The sequence below is a fragment of the Anabas testudineus genome, chromosome 17, assembly GCF_900324465.2.
Source record: "Anabas testudineus chromosome 17, fAnaTes1.2, whole genome shotgun sequence".
Taxonomy (NCBI): domain Eukaryota; kingdom Metazoa; phylum Chordata; class Actinopteri; order Anabantiformes; family Anabantidae; genus Anabas; species Anabas testudineus.
In genome coordinates, this window is record NC_046626.1 from 7,052,083 (window position 1) to 7,074,383 (window position 22,301).

The 22,301-nt window shown below is 41.1% G+C and overlaps 3 protein-coding genes across 3 annotated transcripts; all 3 read right to left on the reverse strand.

Annotated features, from left to right (window-relative positions):
- Positions 1–239: 239 nt before the first annotated feature.
- On the reverse strand, positions 240–6,974 carry serbp1b (SERPINE1 mRNA binding protein 1b). Its single transcript, XM_026373877.2, has 9 exons — positions 6,605–6,974; positions 5,674–5,854; positions 5,293–5,433; positions 4,838–4,909; positions 4,309–4,383; positions 3,792–3,969; positions 3,411–3,476; positions 3,011–3,196; positions 240–2,304 (listed from the first exon to the last, which is right to left on the reverse strand). The coding sequence occupies exons 1-9, from the start codon at positions 6,858–6,860 to the stop codon at positions 2,245–2,247; spliced, it is 1,215 nt and encodes a 404-aa protein (XP_026229662.1). The 5' UTR covers positions 6,861–6,974; the 3' UTR covers positions 240–2,244.
- Positions 6,975–8,212: 1,238 nt separating this feature from the next.
- Positions 8,213–12,683, reverse strand: LOC113171908 (3-keto-steroid reductase-like). The gene is made up of 9 exons (XM_026374645.2): positions 12,517–12,683; positions 11,102–11,305; positions 10,883–10,975; positions 10,636–10,750; positions 10,079–10,273; positions 9,466–9,570; positions 9,318–9,374; positions 9,109–9,207; positions 8,213–8,966 (listed from the first exon to the last, which is right to left on the reverse strand). The coding sequence occupies exons 1-9, from the start codon at positions 12,549–12,551 to the stop codon at positions 8,832–8,834; spliced, it is 1,038 nt and encodes a 345-aa protein (XP_026230430.1). The 5' UTR covers positions 12,552–12,683; the 3' UTR covers positions 8,213–8,831.
- Positions 12,684–12,931: 248 nt separating this feature from the next.
- LOC113171405 (discoidin domain-containing receptor 2-like) lies at positions 12,932–21,745 on the reverse strand. The gene is made up of 16 exons (XM_026373736.1): positions 21,659–21,745; positions 20,906–21,014; positions 19,678–19,780; positions 18,553–18,790; positions 17,866–18,013; positions 17,647–17,749; positions 17,253–17,436; positions 16,688–16,928; positions 16,492–16,548; positions 15,820–15,956; positions 15,219–15,647; positions 14,875–15,002; positions 14,515–14,733; positions 14,188–14,422; positions 13,727–13,876; positions 12,932–13,529 (listed from the first exon to the last, which is right to left on the reverse strand). The coding sequence occupies exons 2-16, from the start codon at positions 20,988–20,990 to the stop codon at positions 13,395–13,397; spliced, it is 2,592 nt and encodes an 863-aa protein (XP_026229521.1). The 5' UTR covers positions 20,991–21,014; positions 21,659–21,745; the 3' UTR covers positions 12,932–13,394.
- Between the last annotated feature and the right edge of the window lie 556 nt (positions 21,746–22,301).

A 22,301-nucleotide genomic window follows, 5' to 3' on the forward strand; every position in this document is an offset into this window, starting at 1 on the left:
CTCATTTCTTCTGTTGCGTATTTTCAGGTTAGCACCTGCTGTGACTTTTCTAAATCTCTCTATGAAACTTACAAGACACAATTTTGACTACGGCCCAAAACGGTACATTCGACTTTATACACAGGAGCTGACAGACAGAGCTGTCTGCCAGTTACTTTACACATAAAGTCAATAGTTAATTTTCAGCTAATGCCATTAAAAAGGCATTGACTCAAATATTGTTTGACCACTCAAGTTCATCAGTTGTCCTATAAACCAGGGTAGTTTTAATAAATCTTACGCAGCTCTCAGCAGAAACGTAAATATGCACTTATTAAATATCACATCTTCATTTTAGTTAGCTAAACCTTGCAGGCACCAATTAAACCTTTGCACCATGTTTTCATCCAACTTAATATACTTCGATACTGGATTAATAAGGAATGCTCCAACCCTGAAATACAACAAAGCCTTGGTACGTTTAAAGCAAAAAAAAAAAAAAAAATCAACAACATGTTTGTTCACATCTTTAAAATCACAGTATTGATTTTAAACAACCCAAGAGCAATTGGCAGAATACATGTAACACCTCTAAAGCAATTTATTAGAACAGGGATGTTTGCAGAGAAATTTCACCGTCACGTGGCTCGAACAGTCCTACAAAACAAAACAAAAACAAACAAACAAAAAAAAGAAAACACTGCTTCAGCCGTCTGTATCAGTGCATCACCACAGAGCACAGCACGTAAAGCTTTGAATTCACTTCCACTTAGAATCACCTTCCCACCCCAATGTGAAATAATCCTGCTTCATTTGAAAGCAAATGCTCACTGGAAACAGTGACACAGGTGGCTAAAAGCACCATTAGCTCACATTACATTCTGAAGCTCGTGATTGTTCCACTATGACAGCTCACATTTCTTTCAGACAAATTATGCATTGGTGCTGCTGAGCTGATAAAACAAAAAAATAACAGAGTACAAATATGATTTATAGAAGGGAAGGAGAAAAACAATCTTCAGTGGACAGTTGCTGATAAAAAAAACAAAACAAAACAAAAAGAAAAACAGGTGCTTTCAGATCTGAAACATATTACAGATACTCTAAAAGCAAGATATGTTCATGGTTTATCTACCATTCTCACCTAGATTTCAACAATCACTTCTCAAGAGACATAAGAACTACTTCAGGTGAGAACTTGCAGTCTATTGTTTAAGAATGACAAGTTCGTAGCAGAGGAATACTTAAATTCTAAGTAACTAGCTGTCAAATTCACACATTCAGCTTCACACATTGCTGCGCACACGCCCGCACACACACATATCCTTAACAAAAAAATACCATATTTGCTTAGTGGTCCTTAATTTACAAGTAGTACAGTCCGTATGACCTAAGAGGACCAGCCTAAAGTTAAACATTGGACCCTGGGACACCCTGAAAACACATCTGGATCAGGGGATACAAAGCATTACTAACCACTAGTTCACCAAAAAGGCAAGCTATCCAAAAAAAATAAAAATAAAAATTAAAAAAGGGGGGAGAAAGAGGCATCTACTCTTCACTGCACAACAAGAAGAAATTGAAATTGAAAAATACTAAGCTTTAGTAGGAAGTCACTTTCCTGGTTACCCATCCTGAATTTGTGCCTTGCAAAAGGGGATGAGTAGTCAGGATCAGAGTAATTACACTTTGAATGCATGTTAAGCCATACTTCAGATACCTAGTACAAGATTCCTATGTAGTGTAGTGCTACCACATCAGTGTGTATTACTGGGGGGGGGAAAACTCCAGTAGAAAGTCTAAGATGACCCAATAATACTGAGCTGAAATCAGGAAAAAAAAGCACAAAAGCTTCTTGGGAAGAGATACACACACTTCAACCTAGTCGCAGAAATGTATAAATTCAAGCAGCACAAAAAAAAAAAAAAAAAAAAAAAAAAAAATCAATGAAGTATGCATAATCTCTAAAGAAAAAAAAAAAGAAAAAGAAAAAAGTATGAAAACATCCCTGCTTTCATGTTCCTAAATACAAAACTTCAGTGTAACAAGAGGTCCTTTTCCGCCTTTGTTGTCTTTTGTTCTCCGTTAAACAAGTTAAAATTTAGTCCTCTGGTGGTGAGAGTGGTATGGGATGACAGTCTTTTATGTCATTAAAATCTTTTTTTTCTGTTTTCTTATATACTTGAAGATGTGGTAAGCATGCAAGCCTCGTAGAGGAGGGGCCCGGAAGGGCTGATGGGTGGGCTGGTGGTGGAAAAGGAGCCATTAGGCCAGGGCAGGGAAGGCCTCAGGATCATCCACGTTGGGGACTGACACTCCACTAGCCTGAAGAAGAAGCACACAAAAATCAGGACAAGGTGTTTATTTATAAGTAGGTATCAGGTCTGATCAGAACACGATGCTAGTGCTGATTTAGTCACTAAGTTTATACATGTGGGGCACATTATGTTATTTCAACACAGTGAGCTGTGCAAATTCAATACCTTTAAAAGTGGGAAAACAAATCAAATATATATATAAATAAATATTTGATTACAGCTGTCAAGCCAATGAAATGATCAAAAGAAAATTCATTTGCAGCAAATTTGCTACACAATATTTTTTTTCAAGCCACATGTCAGACATCTAATGGTTCCAGCTTCCGAAATGTGAAGTGGGTTAACTCTTGGTAAAACAAAGAAACAAAAAGCGTACTGAACTGATGAATTAGATAATCAACAGGGGCATTGAAATGGTTTACAGATCAAACTATTAATTTGATGGGGAAAAAATTAAACTAATAGGCAGCTTCAATTTTACATTTGTAAGGATTACTTCAGTTAGTTATTTTTTTATTACTTCACTACTTGTTTTGCTACTTGGCTTTTGTTACTAACAGAAATCCATCCCTACATGTCACCACTGACGTTTGAGATTTGCGTTGACTGTGTTCACTGCTGCAGCCTGTTCAGTCAATGCGTTTAGTCTTTTCACAGAGACACAAAACCTCTGTTGTCGGCAGCACTAACAAAGGTTTCTGTTTCATGGTTACCTTTTCGGACCGTCCTCCCCCGCGCGCTGTCCTGTTGCCTCCTGCTCCGCGGCCTCCCCTGCCTCCGCGCGTTCCCCCACGTCCGCGGCCAGGGCGACCCAGGTCTCCAAAATTGATCTCCAGCTGGGATGTGATGTCATTGGCTGGTTTGCGGAAGTGGTGGTCACTGGACTCGTCAGGGGTGCCCTGTTGGTAAGAATGACAAAGTTTAACAATGCACTACGGAGAACAGTTAATGACGGAGTCAACATGTGTCTTAGTGTGCACTGTCTTTAGATTATTTATGTTGTGTGTAACCACCCGTAATTACATTTCCATCAAGGGTGCTTATACAGATTATTAACACTGAATGTTGTCACGGACAGTGAGGATGTAAAACCAGTGAGAGATCTACACGCACCTTGTGGTACAGGGTGTGTGGCTCAGCTTCCGTCTCTGTGGCATCAATCAAAGCACCAACAGGCCTCTGAAAAGTCATCACAAGAAATAGCAGCACAAAATTATTCACCGATGTAATATTTCAGAAAAACGTCTCCAACAAGCTGAGCATATGTACCCGACTAAGATCACCACAAAATGATGATACAGGAATAGTAGTGAAGCCTATAACAGTGATAAGAAAGACGAGAGTCTGGATGCCTTGTAAAATACAGTCAGGCCCCCCGTTAGTCTTCAAATTTCTGTCATGCAAACAATAAAGCTTGTTATGTTGCAGCAGTGTCTTAAGACTTTTGCTCTGTGCTAGAAATCTGAAATAAAGAGAATTAACCACCATGCTTACATCTTCACTCTTGGACTTGTGCAGCACGTATCCTTTCTTCCACTGGCTGTCGGCTCCCTCGTTGGGCTTGCGGATGTTGAACTCTACCTTGGTGCGCTCTTTGTCCTGCATGGCCTTCCACTCGTCCAGGGTCATCTCTTTGGGGCCTTCGTTTTTCACCTCTTCAACTTCATTCTCCCTGGAAAGCCAGCACACAACAATGTAGGGACTAAAGTCTAAAACTGCCAATCCTCTTAGCTCTATACATGCCCTCTAATCCTGAGGCCAAAAGGACAGCGACAATGTTTATCCCATTTGCACCAAAGCTTTGTGACAAAAATGTACAAGCAGAAATACGGCTTGTGACACAGAATCCAAAGGAAAACATTATGATGTGCTGATAATGCTCTGTAGCTTCAGCCTACATTGTCTAAAAAAAGAAAAACAAAACAAAACAAAACAACACCAACAACAACAACAACAACAACAACAACAACAGGTGAAGCTTTATATCACCTGACAGGAAATTAATACTCACTTGTTTTCAGAGCCAGCAGGTGTATTTTCCTCTCCTTCTGGGGTCGTCTCAGGAGCTGCAGTCTGTTCAGCCTCACTGGGAACAAAGACATCAAGCTGTATTGCTAATACAGATTTTAAAGCTATTTATGATATAAAGCTTCAACAATTAAATTCTGAAAAAAAAAACAGTGTCCATTACTAAGGGCAGTATGTCACGAAGCTAGCCAACACTTGTAGAACTATACTCAAGGGTGTTGCATCTATTTATGCAATTTTGTTTTATGTAATGTTATTATTTAGTTGTGATAATGAACAGACACAACTAATGTGTAAACATTTCAGAATGATCCAACTTAGGTTTGCATTTGTATTCTAGCCAGAAAGACAGATTGTATTCAGATAGTACCCTGTGACATGTTCTGGAAAAACTGACTTCATTTCGGCAGCATGCAGTACACAATGTCTGGACAAATATTAAATGTGCACAATTATCTTGTAGACAGTAATGCTCCGATAAACAGGCCATGTGTCTCTCTGTGAAAACTCACCTCACTTCTTCCTTCACATTGCCCCAGTTGTGCGAGCCAGTGCCACTGCGCTTCTCCTCGCTTTTCTGATTGCTAACAGAGAGCAAACAGACAGGAAAACACGCACTGATGTAAAATAATCCAGAACGAAGTCATTCTAAAACCAACAACAACCCTCAAGTCTGCAGTTAAAGTAGATTAGTGTAAATAAATGAGAAAAAACAAAACAAAACACTAGAACTGATCCCAATCAGACTTATAGATAAGAAACATTTCCTGGAGGTTTTGGGTTTTTTTTCTCCTCATATAAACACTTAGTTGCAACAGTATCATGGGCTGCCAACTTTGAGCAGTTCAACGGCTCAAGAAACTACCAGCTGTTAAGAGCTACAACAACAGGATGCCCTGGGGCGATAGTCAATCCTTTACATGTGGATTCACTGGTCTGCTATGGTCTCAGTTCAGCGCTGACTCACGATTTGTCAGTGCCGCTGTGTCTTTCGAATTCTCGTTTCCCACGGGCGTCGAAGCCGTCTCCTCGGCCCATGCCCCGTCCTCTTCCACCACGCCCGCCCCGGCCGCCACCACGCCCTCTTGGGGGCCTGTCTCCAGAAGGTCTGATGAAGACAAACAGACAAACAAACATGTACAAATGTGTGTGCTCTTAATGTCAGTGGTACCAAGATAAATATCAAAGAGCAGCTTCAAAAACTAGCAACTTACAGATGCCAGTGTTGTGATGCTGAGGTTATATGAGCCATGATTATATCATCTATATATCAGTGGCAGGAAACACAGTCAGCCTTGGGTTTAGCATGTTTTAATATTCCCCTTCATTCTTCATCACAGATACCCACTTGTCTACGGAGAACTCTCCACCTCCCTCAGGTTTCTCCTCAGTGGGCTTCTCGAAACGGCGCTCTCGAGGGGGTCTCCGGTCCTGCCTCTTTTCTCCAGGTCGGCCTTCACCCTGCCCGCCCTGGTGTTGGTTACCAGGCTGGCCCTGTTGGTCTGGTCTTCGGCCCACTCGCCTGATACCTCCACATGACATGAGCAGAAAATCTTATTTAGTAAGCTCTGCTGGTACAATATCTTCAATTGTGTCTGTGCAACACGTTTTACACATGCATGCAGAAACATGCCAACTGAGATGCGAAGCCACTAACTATTTAAGATGATCAAACTTCCTGTTTCATCTCCAGCAGCTTCTTTATCAACACTGCATAGTTTCACTGCAACTATTAATGCAGCTGCCTTACAGATGATCCTCAACTCGGGTTTACTGTTGATTTCTTTATTTTTGGACGACTGAAGTTAATTAGGTATTCTCTCTGTAGAGACACCGTCTATTCAAACAAAGGGTTATCTGTCCAGTTTTCCCAGCACACGCGTGATTATCTCACGCATTTGCTTTGCAAAGCCTGCAGCTGCTGTCGGAGCTGCGTAGCCAGTGCACGGAGCATCATCCACCACACGGTAACCCAACACTACACCTTCCTCTCGGATGCTAGTGGAAACCATTTTTGCGAGACAGGTTCACTGGTGTGTTATCTTCGCCGCTACACACTCCCGTCCGTGTCTAGCTAACCTCAGCCTGTGAGGAATTAACTGTTGTTGGTCTGTCCTCCAACAACATTAAAAACCGAGAGAGTCCGTGTTGACCTCACGCTGTGTGTCGCTCACACCAGCAGCAGCTAACGTAGCTAATAGGAGCCGCACATGACAGCAAACAGGCGAAAATACACAACACGCAGCGGACATATGAGACAGAGCAGGTGAAATTAGTACCTTCTTTCTTCAGGGGGACGGGAGCCTGCGGCTCCTCCTTCTTGTCCAGCAGCGGGTTCTTCCTGTCCTTCTGTGACTCCTTCTTCGGCTGCTTAGCGGCTTGAGCCGCGGTCTTGGTGGAGCCAGCGGCGGCCCCCTCCTTCTTCTTGTTTTCAGCAGCTTTCAGGATCTCAAACGGGTCGGACTCATCGTCCAATAACTGGTCGAACCGATTGGTTACGACGCAGCCGAAGCCTTCTTGCAGGTGTCCGGGCATGATGGCGCCCCTTCAGCGGGATTCACCTCCGATTCTACGAGGCTTGATGCGAACAATTCGCAGGATGCTGCCACAAGATGGCTGGGAGAGCTGCCCCTTCTCTTCCGGTGCGAGCACCATCCGGGACACCGCGCAGCGCGCACCAATCAGAGCGCACGGTGGCTGCAGTGTTGTTATTTACAATATGTAAGGAGGTCTCAGAGGAGGTCACATGCAATAGATGATAGTAGGACGTAATAATAGATGCTTTTAATAGAGTCACATTAGTTCTGCCTGATAAAAACACTATATGCGCATCTATGGAACTGAATAAATATTTTAAAATGCTTAGTGTGCGCCGCATGAATACATGTATTACTAGTAAAAGCAGCAGCTGAGCCTGTGCTACCTGTGCATGATTAAGGACACGATTAAGAGAAGACTGCTGCAATCAAGCTCATAGGTAAAATGCAATGCTTTTTTTTTCGGCAAAAACGACTCCTAATTGTATATATTTTTCTTATATATATTATTCAGTAAGTAATATTAAAACACATTAAAACACTCCTCATAAATGAATTATTTAAATGTCACACTGTCCTGACATGTGACCGTCTGACCTAAACAAAAGGAAACATCTCAGTGACTTAAATCAACAAGTCATCTATGTTATCCTGGTAATATTAATATACACTGCGCATCCAAAAAAAAAAAGTCACCAACTGGATTTAACTAAGCAAACAGGTAAGAGCCTCCAATTGGATAATTACTATAATATAACTATATAATATATGAAACTAATACTATACTAAAACTGGGTTTTAGAACTGTCCAATGGAAGAAGGTCATGTGGTCTGATGAGTCCAGATTTACCCTGTTCCAGAGTGATGGGAGCATCAGGGTAAGAAAAGAGAAGCAGGTGAGGCACCCATCATGTCTAGTGTCTACAATACAAGCCTGTGGGGGCAGTGCTATGATCTGGGGTTGCTGCAGTTGGTCAGGTCTAGGTTGAGCAGCGTTATGTGTCCAAAGAATGAGATCAGCTGACTACCTGAATATCACACATGGATTGGCCACAGTCCAGACCTTAACCCTATTGAGAATCTTTGGGATGTGCTGGAGAAGACTGCGCAGCAGCCAGACTCTCCCATCATCAATAGTATGTTGGTGAAAAATTATTGCAAATATGGACGGCAATGAATGTTGTTACATTGCAGAAGCTTATTGAAACGAAGCCACTGTGAATGCAAAACTAAAGTTGGTCTAACAAAATATTAGTGTATTAGTATATTAGTTAGATATTAGACATTTTTTTTAGGATGGGCAGTGTATTAAAAAAATACGAAAAAGGCACGTTAAGGCATGTCAGATGTTGCGTAGAAAAGACGGAGTAGATTGTTCTGAAAGGCTCATGCAGTCAGATTTTTTCAGCTGTTCTGATTCTGAATTCTCAGTTTGAAAGTGGGTCAAACGCTTTAAGTCATCAGACTGTTGCTAGGTGACGGAGAATATGAACGGACATCACATTGTTCCCTCAAAGTGAAATAGACTGTGGACAATTGAGCTGTCAGTCAAACCCAGTACAAACATGTGGTGCTGAGAGGAGGTTCAATTAACAAATTAACTGAAGACACCTTTTTGTATTTTGTGTTTTTGGAGTAGTGTGAATGCTGCAGCTTGTGCGTGAAGATTTTACTGGAGGTGACATTTTCACAATAACATTTTCCTTTTATTCAAAACATTGCAGAAAAATGACAAATCATTAGCATATCTCCTAATAGTTCTTAAGTAATGTAGAATGAACATGTATGAAAAAATAAAGTGCCTCTTTAAAATCGCATCTGAATTCTTACAATCATATGCTGAGAGCATTGTCCTGCAGCTCTGTGAAATAAGACGAGAGGATCACTGATGACTATGTCAGAGATGCTGAATCTGAGAAGAATTAAAAACATTTCACCCTTTTTAAATTCCATCACAAAAGACTGATTTCTATTCTGTTTCATTGAGGTACTGTTGATAAGCTTTGTTATCAGCATTTTCCTCACTCAGTTTCCTTCTGACTACTGTCTCAAGTTTAAGAAGTTTCTTGTAGAGGGCCTCAGACATTTCCTCATCAATGTCCATCTGAAATACAAACACAGGAAATATGATTAGTTACATGTAAATCAGGCATCTTTAGCAGCATATTATGATACCTTTTCATGCTGCCTCTGTAAGATTAACTTGAAAAGCATGTCTGTGAATCCAATGGCCTCTAGTTACTCACTCGTTGAGGCTCAGTATAGTTCGTTCCAAGTCCTGATGTTAAACTGTGATACTTTGCTCTTGGATCCAGAGACTCTGGGGCTTGAAGAAACAGCCAGTGCTGTGAAAGACCAGGGCAGGAATCTATGTTTATAGCATGCTCGTTGTTAAGCACATGATTCCCTAAAGTATTATTCATATGGACAACAACAGGACAGGCTGATAACGTACCAGTGCCTCCGCTCCGTTGTATGGCGTCAGTGTGAATGTGTTAGTGAAAATCCTGATCTGTTCAACAAGGGAACAAAATGAGACAGTTTATAGAAAACACACATAAAAAAGAAGCACTACTACAATCAATCAATCAATAATGACGCACCAACCACATGATGGGCATGATGAGAGTCCAGAAGAATGAGGGCAGGATACCGTAGGTCAGATTGGTCATCACCAGCCCAGGGCATATTACTGAGGAGAACAGCCCCTGTCAGAAAGAGAAGAAAAAATAAATAGTAATGTAACAAATGTATAAGCTGCAGAGTCTTTCTTCCCTTTTGCCCTCTCTGTTATCTCTTTATGTTTTCACACTGTAAAGGTTACTGCGGTGTGGTGCATTAAACAGAATGTATTTCTTTTAAAATAAAAAGTACCAAATTGCTGTCTTGATCTTAAACCCATGTTTTTCAGGGACATAAAGAGTTTTATAAAGAAACATGGAGTTGGAGTTTTTGTTCATCAAGGGCTCTTTGATAAATAAGCTAAAATACGGTTATGGATTCACAGATGTTATACTGATTGGATGCATCCATTTAGGAGACGCGTTGAAAAGAACAAAAATATGGATCACAGACCTTATCATTTATGGTCAATGACAAAGAAGACTGTCGCGTTTTGTAAAAGGCTGGAATATTAGCATGTAGGTGGATCTACTGTAGCTTTGTGCTTGCAGTCATAGTCATTACTAGTCTGCAGTGTGTGTGAGACAGACAAACCTGGCTGTTCTTTTGTCTGTTGAGAGCCAGGCTGAGCATGTCTGATGCATACTTAGAGGAGCTGTAAGGCTCGGTTCCATTTCTGTGCTGCATGTCCTCGATGTCGAAGGCAGAGCGGCGAGCATTGCTTGAGGATGTCCACACTACCCTGGATGTGTGACCTGCCTGACACAACAGAGGCTCCAGCTCCCTGATCTGGAACACAGGGATATGAAGATTAGGTCCAAAGGACAAATATACAGTGAAAACAACTGATTCAAGACAAAGATAATACTTGGACAAGTCTTCATATTTACTCTTCTTAAAAAACAATGGTTTTTACTGTGTGTTTGGGACCAGTGGGTAGTGGGACCAACGTGTGATCAAATACAGTAAAATACAATTTAATATGTTACAAGATTGAATCATCATTTAACAGTTGCTAATATTACATGAACTGAGTTATGTTGTATACCGTATATTCACTTAAATACATAGTATGTTTCTACATACGTTTTCTTAGATGATAAAATTTTTAATTAATTTCACGTAGGTGTGCAGTGTGCAGAATACAGTACCATGAGAAAATGGCCAAACAGGTTGGTTGCAAAAACCTCTTGCAGACCGTCTGAGTTTAGGTGGTCCTGTTGGGTTAAGAGACCCTCTGCCGTCGCAAACATATTAATGACATTCCTGCAGTGAGACGTTATTGTATTACATAACCACATGGATAATGGACGCATTTCACCATTAATTGCCACTTAGCTTCAAGTCAATATTAAATATAACCAAATTTAATTTCACAAGCTGGCTTTGGACATTTACCTGGAGAACAGCCCCTTTATAAAAGCTCTGATATCCACTTGTGGATTTGGCATAATTCCTGCATTTAGATACAGAAAGTCAATTTTTCTGTACCTATGGAAAACACAAATGTTTATCAAATCATTGTCCATTCTGTTCATTTCATATTCACTGTATTCATTAAAGAACAAGAGGCAGAAAAACCTATGTACTAAGATCAGTGTATCAACAATCTCTTACCTGGTCTTGACCTCCTTAGCAGCCGTGAGCACTGAGCGCACAGAGCCCACATCGAGGTGTAGTAAATCCACACAGGCACCGGTATGAGAGGTCAGCAGAGCGGAGCGTGCAGCCTCTGCTCGCTGCATGTTTCTGCAGGCTAGACACAGTCGAATCTGGCTGTTCTCAGTCAGCAGCCTCTCACACAAGGCCAGGCCAATGCCGCTGCAGAGAGAGATAGATGGGAGAGAAACAGTCATACACATATGTAAAGGAAGTCACATTTAGTGTTTTGTGTATTGCTTAGTTTAGGAAAAAAATATCCTTTGTGTTTTATGTAACCTAAGGTTAGATTTAGTATGTGGGAACTGAGGAGTGAAACAGGTCGACTTCTTTTTATCTTTGAGATAAATATGCAATTTTTGTGTCTTAACTTGATTAGAAATCACATCAGTATGATGGTATATCTGAAGATGGAGTATTTTAGCTTAACATAAAGACTGGAAACTGTAAAAAAATCTATTCTTTATAAACACTATAATAACTACTCACTTATTAACATGTTTAATTTGTTCACAAATACCAATGTAAAGAGGGTTTAGGTTTCCAGTGGGAGTTATATGATGTAACCATTCCTTACCTACCTTCTCCATACCTTTGAAGAAACAAATGTAATTCTCTACAAGATATAGCCAAGAAAAGATTTCTTTTAGAAAGGTGACACGGTATATTCTCCAGTGACATGCTACAACTGGATCCAGTCAGGGCAGAAGATGCAATGGAAGGCTCAAGTGCACGTGTCCAAGAAGACATGTACTTAGAAGTGTCGACCTTGAGAAACAGATGCCTCACTTCTCCTGAACTGGCTGCATGATCGAATATAACAAGAGAGCAACCACTGATCACAGACACTGTGACCCACAGGGTGGGTGATCTGCATCTGTGCAAGGCATCTTCAATCAAGACGAATACTGCTCCATGCTGAAGAGGCATACCATTGCCTCTATAAAAACAACTGACTGGGGACAACAGCACAATGACACCAAGCATTTTTCCTGGTTCTGACTTTTTATGAGAGTAAATCAACACGCTCAGCTGTTTTAACCATTATTCTGTGCTCAAATATGCTTTAATGAATTGTTCTTTTTTGTGTGTTAACTGATACATTCACAACCAATTGGTTGAATCCAATCAACAAAACCTAGTGAGAACACTTCAGTGTGTGGGTGTTTCCAAACTTTTCATTGCCACTGTATAAAGTACAGATGTAGAGCTGGAGCCTGGAAGAGATCCAGCTTATTACTGTTGTTTATCGTCAAGTCAGCAGACATTTATTCACACTCTTAGTGTTTATCATCTAGTGAGAGGAGTCAAACAGTTAACAACACGACAATCCACCTGTATAACTCGTCACAACGCAGTTTTTCTGGACCCACCTGTTTGCGCCGGTCACAATCACAACTCTCTCCATGTCTGACGGGAGCTAATCGGCGTAGACGAAACAGAACCAGAAGAAAAGGAAAAGAAACCGGGGTGAAAGCTTTTTGACCGGGATCGTACAGCCCCTCGTCCGAGTGTGCTGAACACACATCAGCCTATATGAAGGAACAGACCCGTGGTGTGACTGGATGTGGACAAACATCCGACCAATCAGCTTCCACTACGGGGAGCGGGGAGGCCCAAACGGGACAAAAGAGCGCAACGCTTAAAGAGATGCTGAGAGAGCGTGTGGAAAAATAAGTGTCAATTACTGTATTCTGTAAAGAACAACACAAATGAAGTGTGATACATGGCAGAAAATAACACAATTTGCTTTTACTTTGCTACTATTTAGTCAAAAGGACATCAAACATTTTACTACATAGTAAAAAAACACATTCCCATCCAGAAAACAGTCATAGTGTCATATGTTCATGTTACAAAGCAAAAATAGAAAAATAAAAAAACAACTGTACTAACATTATGTCATACATGTGCTCTACAATTGCACAAATGTGTAATTATTAATAGTTAATAACATATTTATCAACACATTAATAGAATAATTCTTGTTATTATTCTGTTACATACTAGATTACTAGTAGTACCAGTAGTGCCAATAGGCACAATATCTACCTTACAACCTCTGTGCAATTGTAATACATTCTCCTCAGTACTTATTATTTACTGCATAATCGAGATAAACAAAACAATAATAATGATAATAAAAACATTTTTTGTTTGTGACTACAAATCCATTCCAAGAAATCCATACTGAACAAAGCAAATTAACAGTATACTGTATAGCAAAGAGAGCAATTATCTATTCTGTCTGCTATGCCAGACTCTCCATCAGCTGAGTGTGTATCTCCTGAAAACTTGGCCGCTGCTTCGCATTTCTCCTCCAGCAGCTCAGCATCAGATCATTGTAGACTTTATCAGGACAGCAGGCAGGCTTTGGCAGGTACACCTGGAGGCATGAGACAAAATAATCACAATAGGTTTAGTGTTATAAAGACTAAGAGTTTAGTATGTTTATGAGTTTTATTATTATTATTTTATTTTTGGAATTCTGCAAATCTGGCATGAATCAATAGAAATACATGATACTCTGTGTGCTCGCCACACAACACAAGTGAAACCATAAACAGCTTGTGTGATGCTCACCTGCTTGCCCTGGTCCCTAAAGAACTCTCCTGTGTTTTCGATGACCTGTTCGTCAGAGAGCTGGGAGTAGGGCTGCTCCTCACACAGAGTGAGAATCTCCCACAGAGTCACGCCGAATGCCCACACGTCACTGGCCATGGTGAACTTTCCCTGAGAGAACACATGATTTAAACCCATAAACAGTCTGGCTTGGACTTGGGCAACAATCTTGGATGTTGGATTGTTCGGTGGCATTAGACTAATGCACATACATTAAGTACCACACACATAGTAATGTCAGGTCAGGTTAATGTGAGTTATTCCCTTCATCTGAGTTTTCCAGCTGTTTTATTTTGTATGTATTATTATGTATTTATTTATTTATTTGTTCTTAGTTTTTCTTTTTTAACATATTGTATTGCATTCATTTACACCTTTCTAGACAGATATCAACATTGTTTCTACCTTAGCACATCACTCACCAGCAAGATGCTCTCCCAGGACATCCAGCGAATGGGCAGGACAGCCCGACCCTGGATCCTGTAGTAGTCTCCTCTGTACAGGTTTCGACTCATGCCAAAATCTGCGATTTTGATGGTGTAGTTCTTCCCCACCAGGCAGTTGCGGGTGGCCAGGTCACGGTGGACAAAGTTAAGGGAGGACAAATATTTCATACCAGATGCAATCTGTGCTGCCATGCGGATCAACTTCCTGGAGCTAAAGGGCAGAAAGGATCCCAAAGAAAGTCAAGTATTGTGCACTGGCTGTATAGATATGCTATCCTTATCAATCAATTGAATTGAGCCTACCAGACCATGCTCTTCTCCTCCTTCTCCTCTGGTTCAGTCCTGTCTTCAGCAGCAGCCTCCATGAGCCTGAGATTGCACAGGAACTGGTTCAGGTCACCATTTTCCATATACTCAGTGATCATGCACAGAGGGTCCGTGTCTACACACACTGCCAGTAGACGGACAATGTTAGGGTCTCTCAGACGAGACATGATTCGGATCTCCTTCAGGAAGTCATTCCTGCAACACAACGAGGACAAACAATTGTAACAGACCATGTGATTGGCAAAGGAATGAATAACAACCTGGGGGAAATTAATTAAATTTATCAAGGAATTAGCACATTTATTATAAATTGATTAAATTCCCTTTTTATTTTACCTTGCATTCTTGTTGGCATCTTCCCGCAGTGTTTTAACAGCAACAAGCAGAGGTGATTCATTGTTTCCCTCTATAGACAAATCCTCGTCCAAAAAGTCCAGCATGCCCTCTGCCTCACACAAGTGCACCTGTATAAAAAAGGACTTTGTCAGTCCATCATGCACTTGGCACCACATCAAACCATCTGTTTAGCTTTAATACCATTAAATGTTGCCTATTAGTGAGCATCAGCATGCACTGTATTGATACTGCATTGCACACTTTCACCACAGATCAATATCTGTCATTTAATTGTACAAGGTACATCAACATAATGATAGCGAAAAGAAAACAATTAGATATACTTCTCCAAACTGGCCCTCTCCCAGTTTCTCCTTGAAGGTGAGCTTGTGTCTGGGGAACTCTTTCATTGATGAATCAGTGCCAGCAAAGAGATTGATGTTGACGGCTGTGATGGAGTAGGTGCTGCTGTCTGAAGACTCCTGCAAGCTGATGATATCTGCCTCTGCATAGTGGGGGGCACCTTCTAACCCACCGTTTGCAAGGGCTTTATCTGTCTTTTCCAGGTGCTCAGTGGACTGCGCAAACTCGGGCAGCTTTCGAATGAGGCGGGAGGGCTCCTGATAGTCCGCGCACAGGGGGAAGATTCTTTCATATGTGGAGTTGGAGGTGGAGTCCCCATCACTGGACGAAGAGGAGTGGTGGGAAGAGAAGGCCTGGGTTTGGACCGCAAGACGAGCTGTGAGTTCATCATCTAGCATGCGCCGAGAAGCCTGGGGAAGTGAATTTGAGAGAGCTGAGATTTGTGTTAACTGCTGTTACCTGCTTTTTGTCAAATAATCTGCAAAAGCTTTTCTTATACAGGCTAGTAAGATAGAACATTAGTGTAGGATGTCAGACGTTTGACATAATTATAAGCAAATAGAAAAATAAACACCCTCTCACCTTCTCAAGCATCTTTTGCCAGACTTGCCGCCACAGGATGATGACTATGATGGTCAATAAGATGGCTATGATGGCCACCAAGCAGCCGATCAGGATCCTGGTGTTGCTGTCATCAACCTTATGAGTAGGATCATCCCCTGTTAAATCAAATGAGAGTTGGAATAACTTGATTTATTCCATCACAGTTCATGATCTTATTACAATGTATTCTAAAATAATTTAATTATACTGATCTCTTCTATGTTTTCTTACAGCTAGTTAAGAAGCTGGGAATTTATTTTGAGCGTAAGTCATGTCAGATGCTGACAGCAGGGGGCACTGTTTAACAGAAAAACATTTGGTTAACCAACCTTTTAAACTGTGCAATTGCCTGCTCTTTCAGATTGAACACAGTCATTTCACATCACAGTAAGATGTATGATACCAATTCAAGCCAAATTAGCAAAAATCACAAATGAACGATTTTCGGAGTATATAATAGATTTTTGATTGTGTTTCTGGATCAGTGGATATTGAATTCGGTCTGTGGTTTGTTTACAGCCACATTACCTTCATTTATCAAACCAGATTGCACTTTCTCTTGCCAGGATGTTCCTCCACTGCCTATCTGTCCATTCACTAAAAATAGAGCCAATAATACCTATTGAAAAAAGAAAGGGTTCACCTGCTGACCTGGTAGCAGGTTGGTGGGTTGTCCTTTTTTGCGAGATGTATTGTACACTGCTGAACCTGTAGGTGAAAGAAAAAAGGAACAAACACAATGCTGAAGACAGACGGGAAGTATCTGAAGGACGTTCTAGCATTAAAGTATCCAATCAAAGTCTCTGATGAGGCTCTGCCTGGAAGATGACACCTGATCATTTTTTACCTGACTGGAAGGCCACCTCGCTGAACAGCATCCAAAGGTCACTGAAGTGGAAACGGCATTTGATGGAGCTGGCTGTGCGGTCCCCAAGGGGCACGGTGACAAAACGGGCAATTTGGCTCACGCGGTCAGCAGTGGGCCTGAAGGTCACTGGGTCAGCCTCCCAGTCTGGTCCGGACCGGAAGTAACAGGTGGCCTGTCTGAACATCCTCACCCCTCGGCTGTACATGTTATTACAGTGAACCTGGTGGTTAATTAAAAAAGCGTGATTAAAAAAACCCATATTTTTTTAATAGCCTTTTTGTCCAGGTGTGGTGAAAAACATTATCTTCTATCTCTGCTCTCTGGTCACAGCACTTAACTATGGCATACAAACAAATTATACAGAACATGGACTTGCATTATTTAATTTTAAATATACCAATTAAATTTGCAGTGGTTATAGAAGATGGGTACTTGCCTAGCACGGCACAGCTCATATCAGCATAGTGGTTCAGCAATGTTAAAAATATTCCACTATTTCATTCCAGTTAAACTGTTCACTCAACTAGTCAAAATGTTTCCTTGCCTTCATGGAAGTGAAGTTTCGGACGTGGTCAAACTCAAATATCATCTCCACATAACCTTTAGGGAAACTCTTGTTGTTCCAGCCCACATAGTCGTACCCTGGCCACATGCTGTAGATGTGGCTGTGAAGGAAATCGTCCAGACCCCAGGTGCCGTCTGTCAACTGGCCGAGGCCCCTCGTCAGTCTAGTGGAGGGAAGGGTGGAAGAATTGAAAAGATACAAACACGACAAGTAAATTCAATGAGCAGATCTAAAATTTATGTTAATTAACGGCTGCTGTGTCAGCTCAAAGAAAAATTAACATGCTTGATTAGTTCTGGAAAAAGGAGGTAAACAAAATCATGGTCCTGAGTGGCCTACATTTTTCTACCCAGAACAGCAGTACAATCCAGACCTTTCAGCTGTTGCTCCATCATACACAGAGTCATTAAAGTAGACATCGAGACCCCTGAAGATCATTTGGTGCCCGTCTGGTATGCTATAAGACATCAGGCCATCTAAAAGGGTTCAGTCAAAAATCAATGATTATGAATGATTAAGTCACTGCCTGAATATAGAATAAGATGACATCCAGCAGACACTGCATTGGGTAAAATGGAAAGTGATGACTGACCCAGCCATTCACAGCCATAGAGCTCCACTCTCATACACACGATCATGGAGTGGTCAGTCACGGGCAAAAAGCGTACAAAACGAGCTATGATGGGAGGCTCCAGATCCTTTAACACCACATCGTATGCGTTCCTGTTCCCCTCAATGACCTGACGGAAGAAATTCAGATGACAAGAGCAAAAAAAGAGCGTGACAAATGTGCCAGGAAAACAAATCTAATGTGTATCCACACGCTGTTCATACTGACTCTTTAAACAAGAACACTGTACTAAATGGCATGAATGATACAATTGCCATGTGTAGCATTTAACTCTCGTATTATCTGGTTTCTTGGTATCTTGTTTTTTAGTTGTTTTATTGGCCATCTAGCAGCAGTGATGCAATAAATATTTAAATGATGTATTACATCTCATTAGTACATTAAACTGATATGACTGGCATCTATGCATACAATACATTTTTATGTGAGGACATAAGATGAGCAAAGGATCTGTCATTCATTATTAAATTTAAAGACACAGATTCAAAGTGGCAACCTGTTTCAAAACTGTGCCGGGATGAAGAAAGCCAAACTATCCTCGGAGGACCGCCTGTCGTGGAGGATTTTCCTCCAGCTCCAGCTCCAGTCATAATCAGGCAAAACTGAATCCCACGTGCAGACACTACTGTGACTAACAATCATTCTTACCTGCCTTCCCTTCCTATCATGCCAGCCCGCCCAGTTGCTGCCGTCACGGCTGTAGTTGATCCTGTACCGCTGGGCAAACTCATTACCCATTCCGTCGGCATGGCGACCTTGGGTGCCCACCAGTGTGATGAAGTGCAGCGAGCGCAGGTCCACCTGGAGGTACTCCTTGAGCCCGTCTGTCTCTGACGTGATGCCAGGACACCAGGCCCCATCGCCGTCTCCATTGTCAAAGTCAAGTCTGAAGAGGAGGAAAGAAAGAAATGAGAGAGGAGGCAGCGATGGAGAGGAAGGGCAAAGAGTTCAAGTAGCACATGAACATAAGGAGGAGGGGAAGCGGTGAACAGAAACAAGGTATAAGGAATTCAAAAGGAGGGAAAAGTTATTTAATGTACTCGGTTGCTACAGTATGCATGATCTTTTCTATGTTAATGTATTCACACTTGCACGAGAACATCTTTGACTATTCCATATTGCTGCTGGTCATATTATAAAACAGCACTATAATTATTCAGCATGTAGTTAATTAATGAACCGTTAACATATGCTGGCTTCAAACTAAGCTGCTCCTGCTGGATTGGTCCTTATGCATTTAATATAAAGATATAAGAGTTGTATCAAGCTTTATCTCTATCTCTGTAAGTTAGAGAAGAATCTCCCACAATGCTGAACCATACTAATCCTAATTTAGACTGTTTAGATGGTAGTTTATTCTTGACCTTGGAAAGTGCAGGTGACCAACCAATCTCACCTCAAGGTGAATTTAGCAGCTGTTCTGGAGCTTTCAGTTAAACCGCATGTTAATTTCCATGACAGCTGAACCAAATCCATCTGCTGATGAAGACGACAACATTCGAATAAAAATCTCTGGAACAGCTACTAAATGGACCTTAAGACGAGGCTGTCAGCTTTCACGTGTGGTTCGTCCAAGGCAGTTTTCAAATCACAGCAAGATGAGAAGAAGCCAAAGTAGTGGTTAGATGGGAATAAGTAGAAAAAGAAGTTGGCTCATGTAGCAGCAGCTAAATATAAGACAGTCACACAAATCATCATTTGATTTCTGTTCTGTAAGTCGGCCAAATAAAGGACATTACAATAAGATAAACGAAGAGTCATTTAGAATCGAACCTTCCAAATCTTGCAGCAGTCGACTCAGACCACTGACTGGAGGCTGAGATGTCCTCATCCTGAATCTGACCGCCAGTCATGCCAAGAGGATAACGACACATTTCTAGAAACACATTAACAATCGCTCATACACATACTGCTCAGGTGAAGAGAACATCTTTCATGTGTTTTTACGTGAGTGCGAGACTCTCTACTGTCACATGCCATTTGTTCCTGTTCACTTTGTGCATTTTCAGAACGTGAAAGGTTGAGTGTTGAGTGGTCAGGGCTTTGCCCCTTCCCTTTCCCAGCCCCCTTCCTGCTGCCCTGCAAGGCCTCTGCACCAAAACAGAAGCAACACTGTGTAGGTGCCAGTCTAAGCAAAATTAGATGGGAGTGGTCTCAGGCATGCCTGCTCTTAATTTTCCATCACATTTCATTATTTCTATCAGGTACACGTGAGAGAATTCTTTTGAGTTTTAAGACATCCCCATTCCTAAGTTTCTCTACAACACAAGCTGCATTTTAGTACTCGTGATTTAATAGCCTTACTGTGTAGCTGCTTATTGCATCAACCAGAGGGTCACTGTTTATTCCTCTCATCTCTAACTGGTAATTAAGGGATGTCTGTGTTTTATTCACCTTCCTACCGAACTCCCTGACGTGTACTTTGAGAAAGCAGCAGAATAAATAATCCTTTTACTGTGAAAATATTCTGAGTGAGAAAGTCAAATGAGTGCATGTGTGTGTGTGCTACCTACAACTATGCCTACAAACCTTATTTTCTTTCCTTGAATGCTCCCCTGCTTCTGAAAGCTCTGCTTGTTTGGAGCATATTTGCTGTCCGACCAAGGTACACCACACGGGCATGCACACAAACACACACATCACATTCTTGCCCACCCACCTAAAACTGCTTTCCTTCGCCATGTTGTCAACATGCTTGAACATCAGATATATGAACAAGTTATTTTAAGCTTACATGTGTCATATCCACACGCAGTGGCCTATACGCCACACTTTGATCACACACTATAAACTAAAATAAACTCATTCTAGGAGGGATAATTCAGCTGCACGTGCAGTGACCATGGTGGACCAGTGGTTTGTGAAACTGTCCTGCAATTCAGAATGAGGTCTGATCCTTACGGTAACATAGGATTCCTAACAAACTGCATATTAAATGGGCCTGTGTAGTCAGAGAGGGTGGGTCAGGTATACGACATGAACATTAAAGGTAAATATCTACCTGGATTGACTTGTGTTCGTACAGCGTCGGCCAGTAGGATAAAGAAGACATGATGTGTGACCAGTTTGACCTCCTTGACCTTCATCTCTTTTCTCAGTGACCTGCACACCTACATGTTTCAAGAAGGTTGTAAATCAGTGGGAAAGATTAGCAACTTGAATTAACCGTCAAAGTGAATCATCTATTTCATCCAAAGTAATCAAACTTTTAGTAAGACTGAAATAAGTGATTCAATAGATCAATAACAATAATTCATGTAAGTGTAAAAAGAAAAAAAAGAAGACGTAATAATAAAAACCCTGTTGAGATTCAGGGTTTTGGCCCAAACACTGTCCTCCTTGTGACTTAGAGTGCTGCTCTCTCCCACCACAGTACCTGCATTTACTTAACTTGTAAAAGTCATGTGAAGCGACATATGTCTGTAACACACTCACTTTTCAGAAACTGCAATTACTGTCACACAAATACACAAAAAATCTATTTCTGTTTGTAAACTGTTTTATTCATAAACAAAGAGGGAAATAATAGAGAATCGTATCCATGTTTTGAGTGAAATATGCAGTATCTTTATACTAAAAACTGTCACTAGAGTTTTAATTAATGTGCAAACGTAAATACGAATCGTCATCTTTCTTAATAGCAGTGTATGGATAAATTGATATATTTTCAACTTGTCCAGTGTATTTCCCTCTATAAAGTCGACCTGGATATTGGGGTTAAAAGTCACACGAGAAAAATATGGATTTGACTTACTTTTTGCTTCTCCTCTTGTTGTTATGACAGCGTCTGTCGCAGGGAATATTCCACATCTACTGTGAGTTGATGCATTCAGCACTGACCTCTTCCTCGGAAGGACTTTCTGGGAATGGAAAAGAGAGAGAGACAGAGTGAAAGAGAGAGAGAGAGAGAGAGAGAGAGAGAGAGAGAGAGAGAGAGAGAGGGCGCGTGCACAAGAGAGAAAACCAAAGCTGATGTAACAGTCTTTCTGGCTAGAGGATAGAAACAGAGAAAATAATATGCTCTGGGATTTTGAGATGAGGCCGCAATCCCAGAATTCCACCTGATCCACAAATGGTTTCAATTATGGCCCACAGGAGCAGCTGAGAGCAGCAGAGCAACTTCCACCAAGAACTGCTCAAAAAAAAAAAACAAAAAAAAAAAACAGATAGGAGCTCATTTTCCAGCAGAGAAGAACCTGCTAATTACTGTAGAGGACACAGAAAAAAAACGATCACTGGATACAAACAAGTGAGTCACGTCTGGGGAATCAAAGGAAAACAGACACAGAAGATCGAATCATTATAATAACACATTTTCCCAGACACAAATCAAATTCATATTTTTAATGACACATCTTCAGTTAGGTTTACTAACTTGGAACTGGAATTAATACCAG

What these genes read in the sequence shown, in the direction of transcription:
- serbp1b (XM_026373877.2), bottom strand. Translation starts at nt 6,860, where the DNA reads ATGCCCGGACACCTGCAAGAAGGCTTCGGCTGCGTCGTAACCAATCGG. An exon ending in ACAAGTCCAAGAGTGAAGAT is followed by an intron (nt 3,477 to 3,791) that starts GTAAGCATGGTG and finishes ATGACTTTTCAG; the next exon opens with AGGCCTGTTGGTGCTTTGAT. An exon ending in GGGGAGGACGGTCCGAAAAG is followed by an intron (nt 2,305 to 3,010) that starts GTAACCATGAAA and finishes CTTCTTCTTCAG; the next exon opens with GCTAGTGGAGTGTCAGTCCC.
- LOC113171405 (XM_026373736.1), bottom strand. Translation starts at nt 20,990, where the DNA reads ATGAAGGTCAAGGAGGTCAAACTGGTCACACATCATGTCTTCTTTATC. An exon ending in CGAGGTGGCCTTCCAGTCAG is followed by an intron (nt 16,549 to 16,687) that starts GTAAAAAATGAT and finishes TTTCACCTACAG; the next exon opens with GTTCAGCAGTGTACAATACA. An exon ending in CCTGGGAGAGCATCTTGCTG is followed by an intron (nt 13,877 to 14,187) that starts GTGAGTGATGTG and finishes GTGTTCTCTCAG; the next exon opens with GGAAAGTTCACCATGGCCAG.
- LOC113171908 (XM_026374645.2), bottom strand. Translation starts at nt 12,551, where the DNA reads ATGGAGAGAGTTGTGATTGTGACCGGCGCAAACAG. An exon ending in ATAAAGGGGCTGTTCTCCAG is followed by an intron (nt 10,751 to 10,882) that starts GTAAATGTCCAA and finishes GTCTCACTGCAG; the next exon opens with GAATGTCATTAATATGTTTG. An exon ending in ACAGACAAAAGAACAGCCAG is followed by an intron (nt 9,571 to 10,078) that starts GTTTGTCTGTCT and finishes TCTTTCTGACAG; the next exon opens with GGGCTGTTCTCCTCAGTAAT.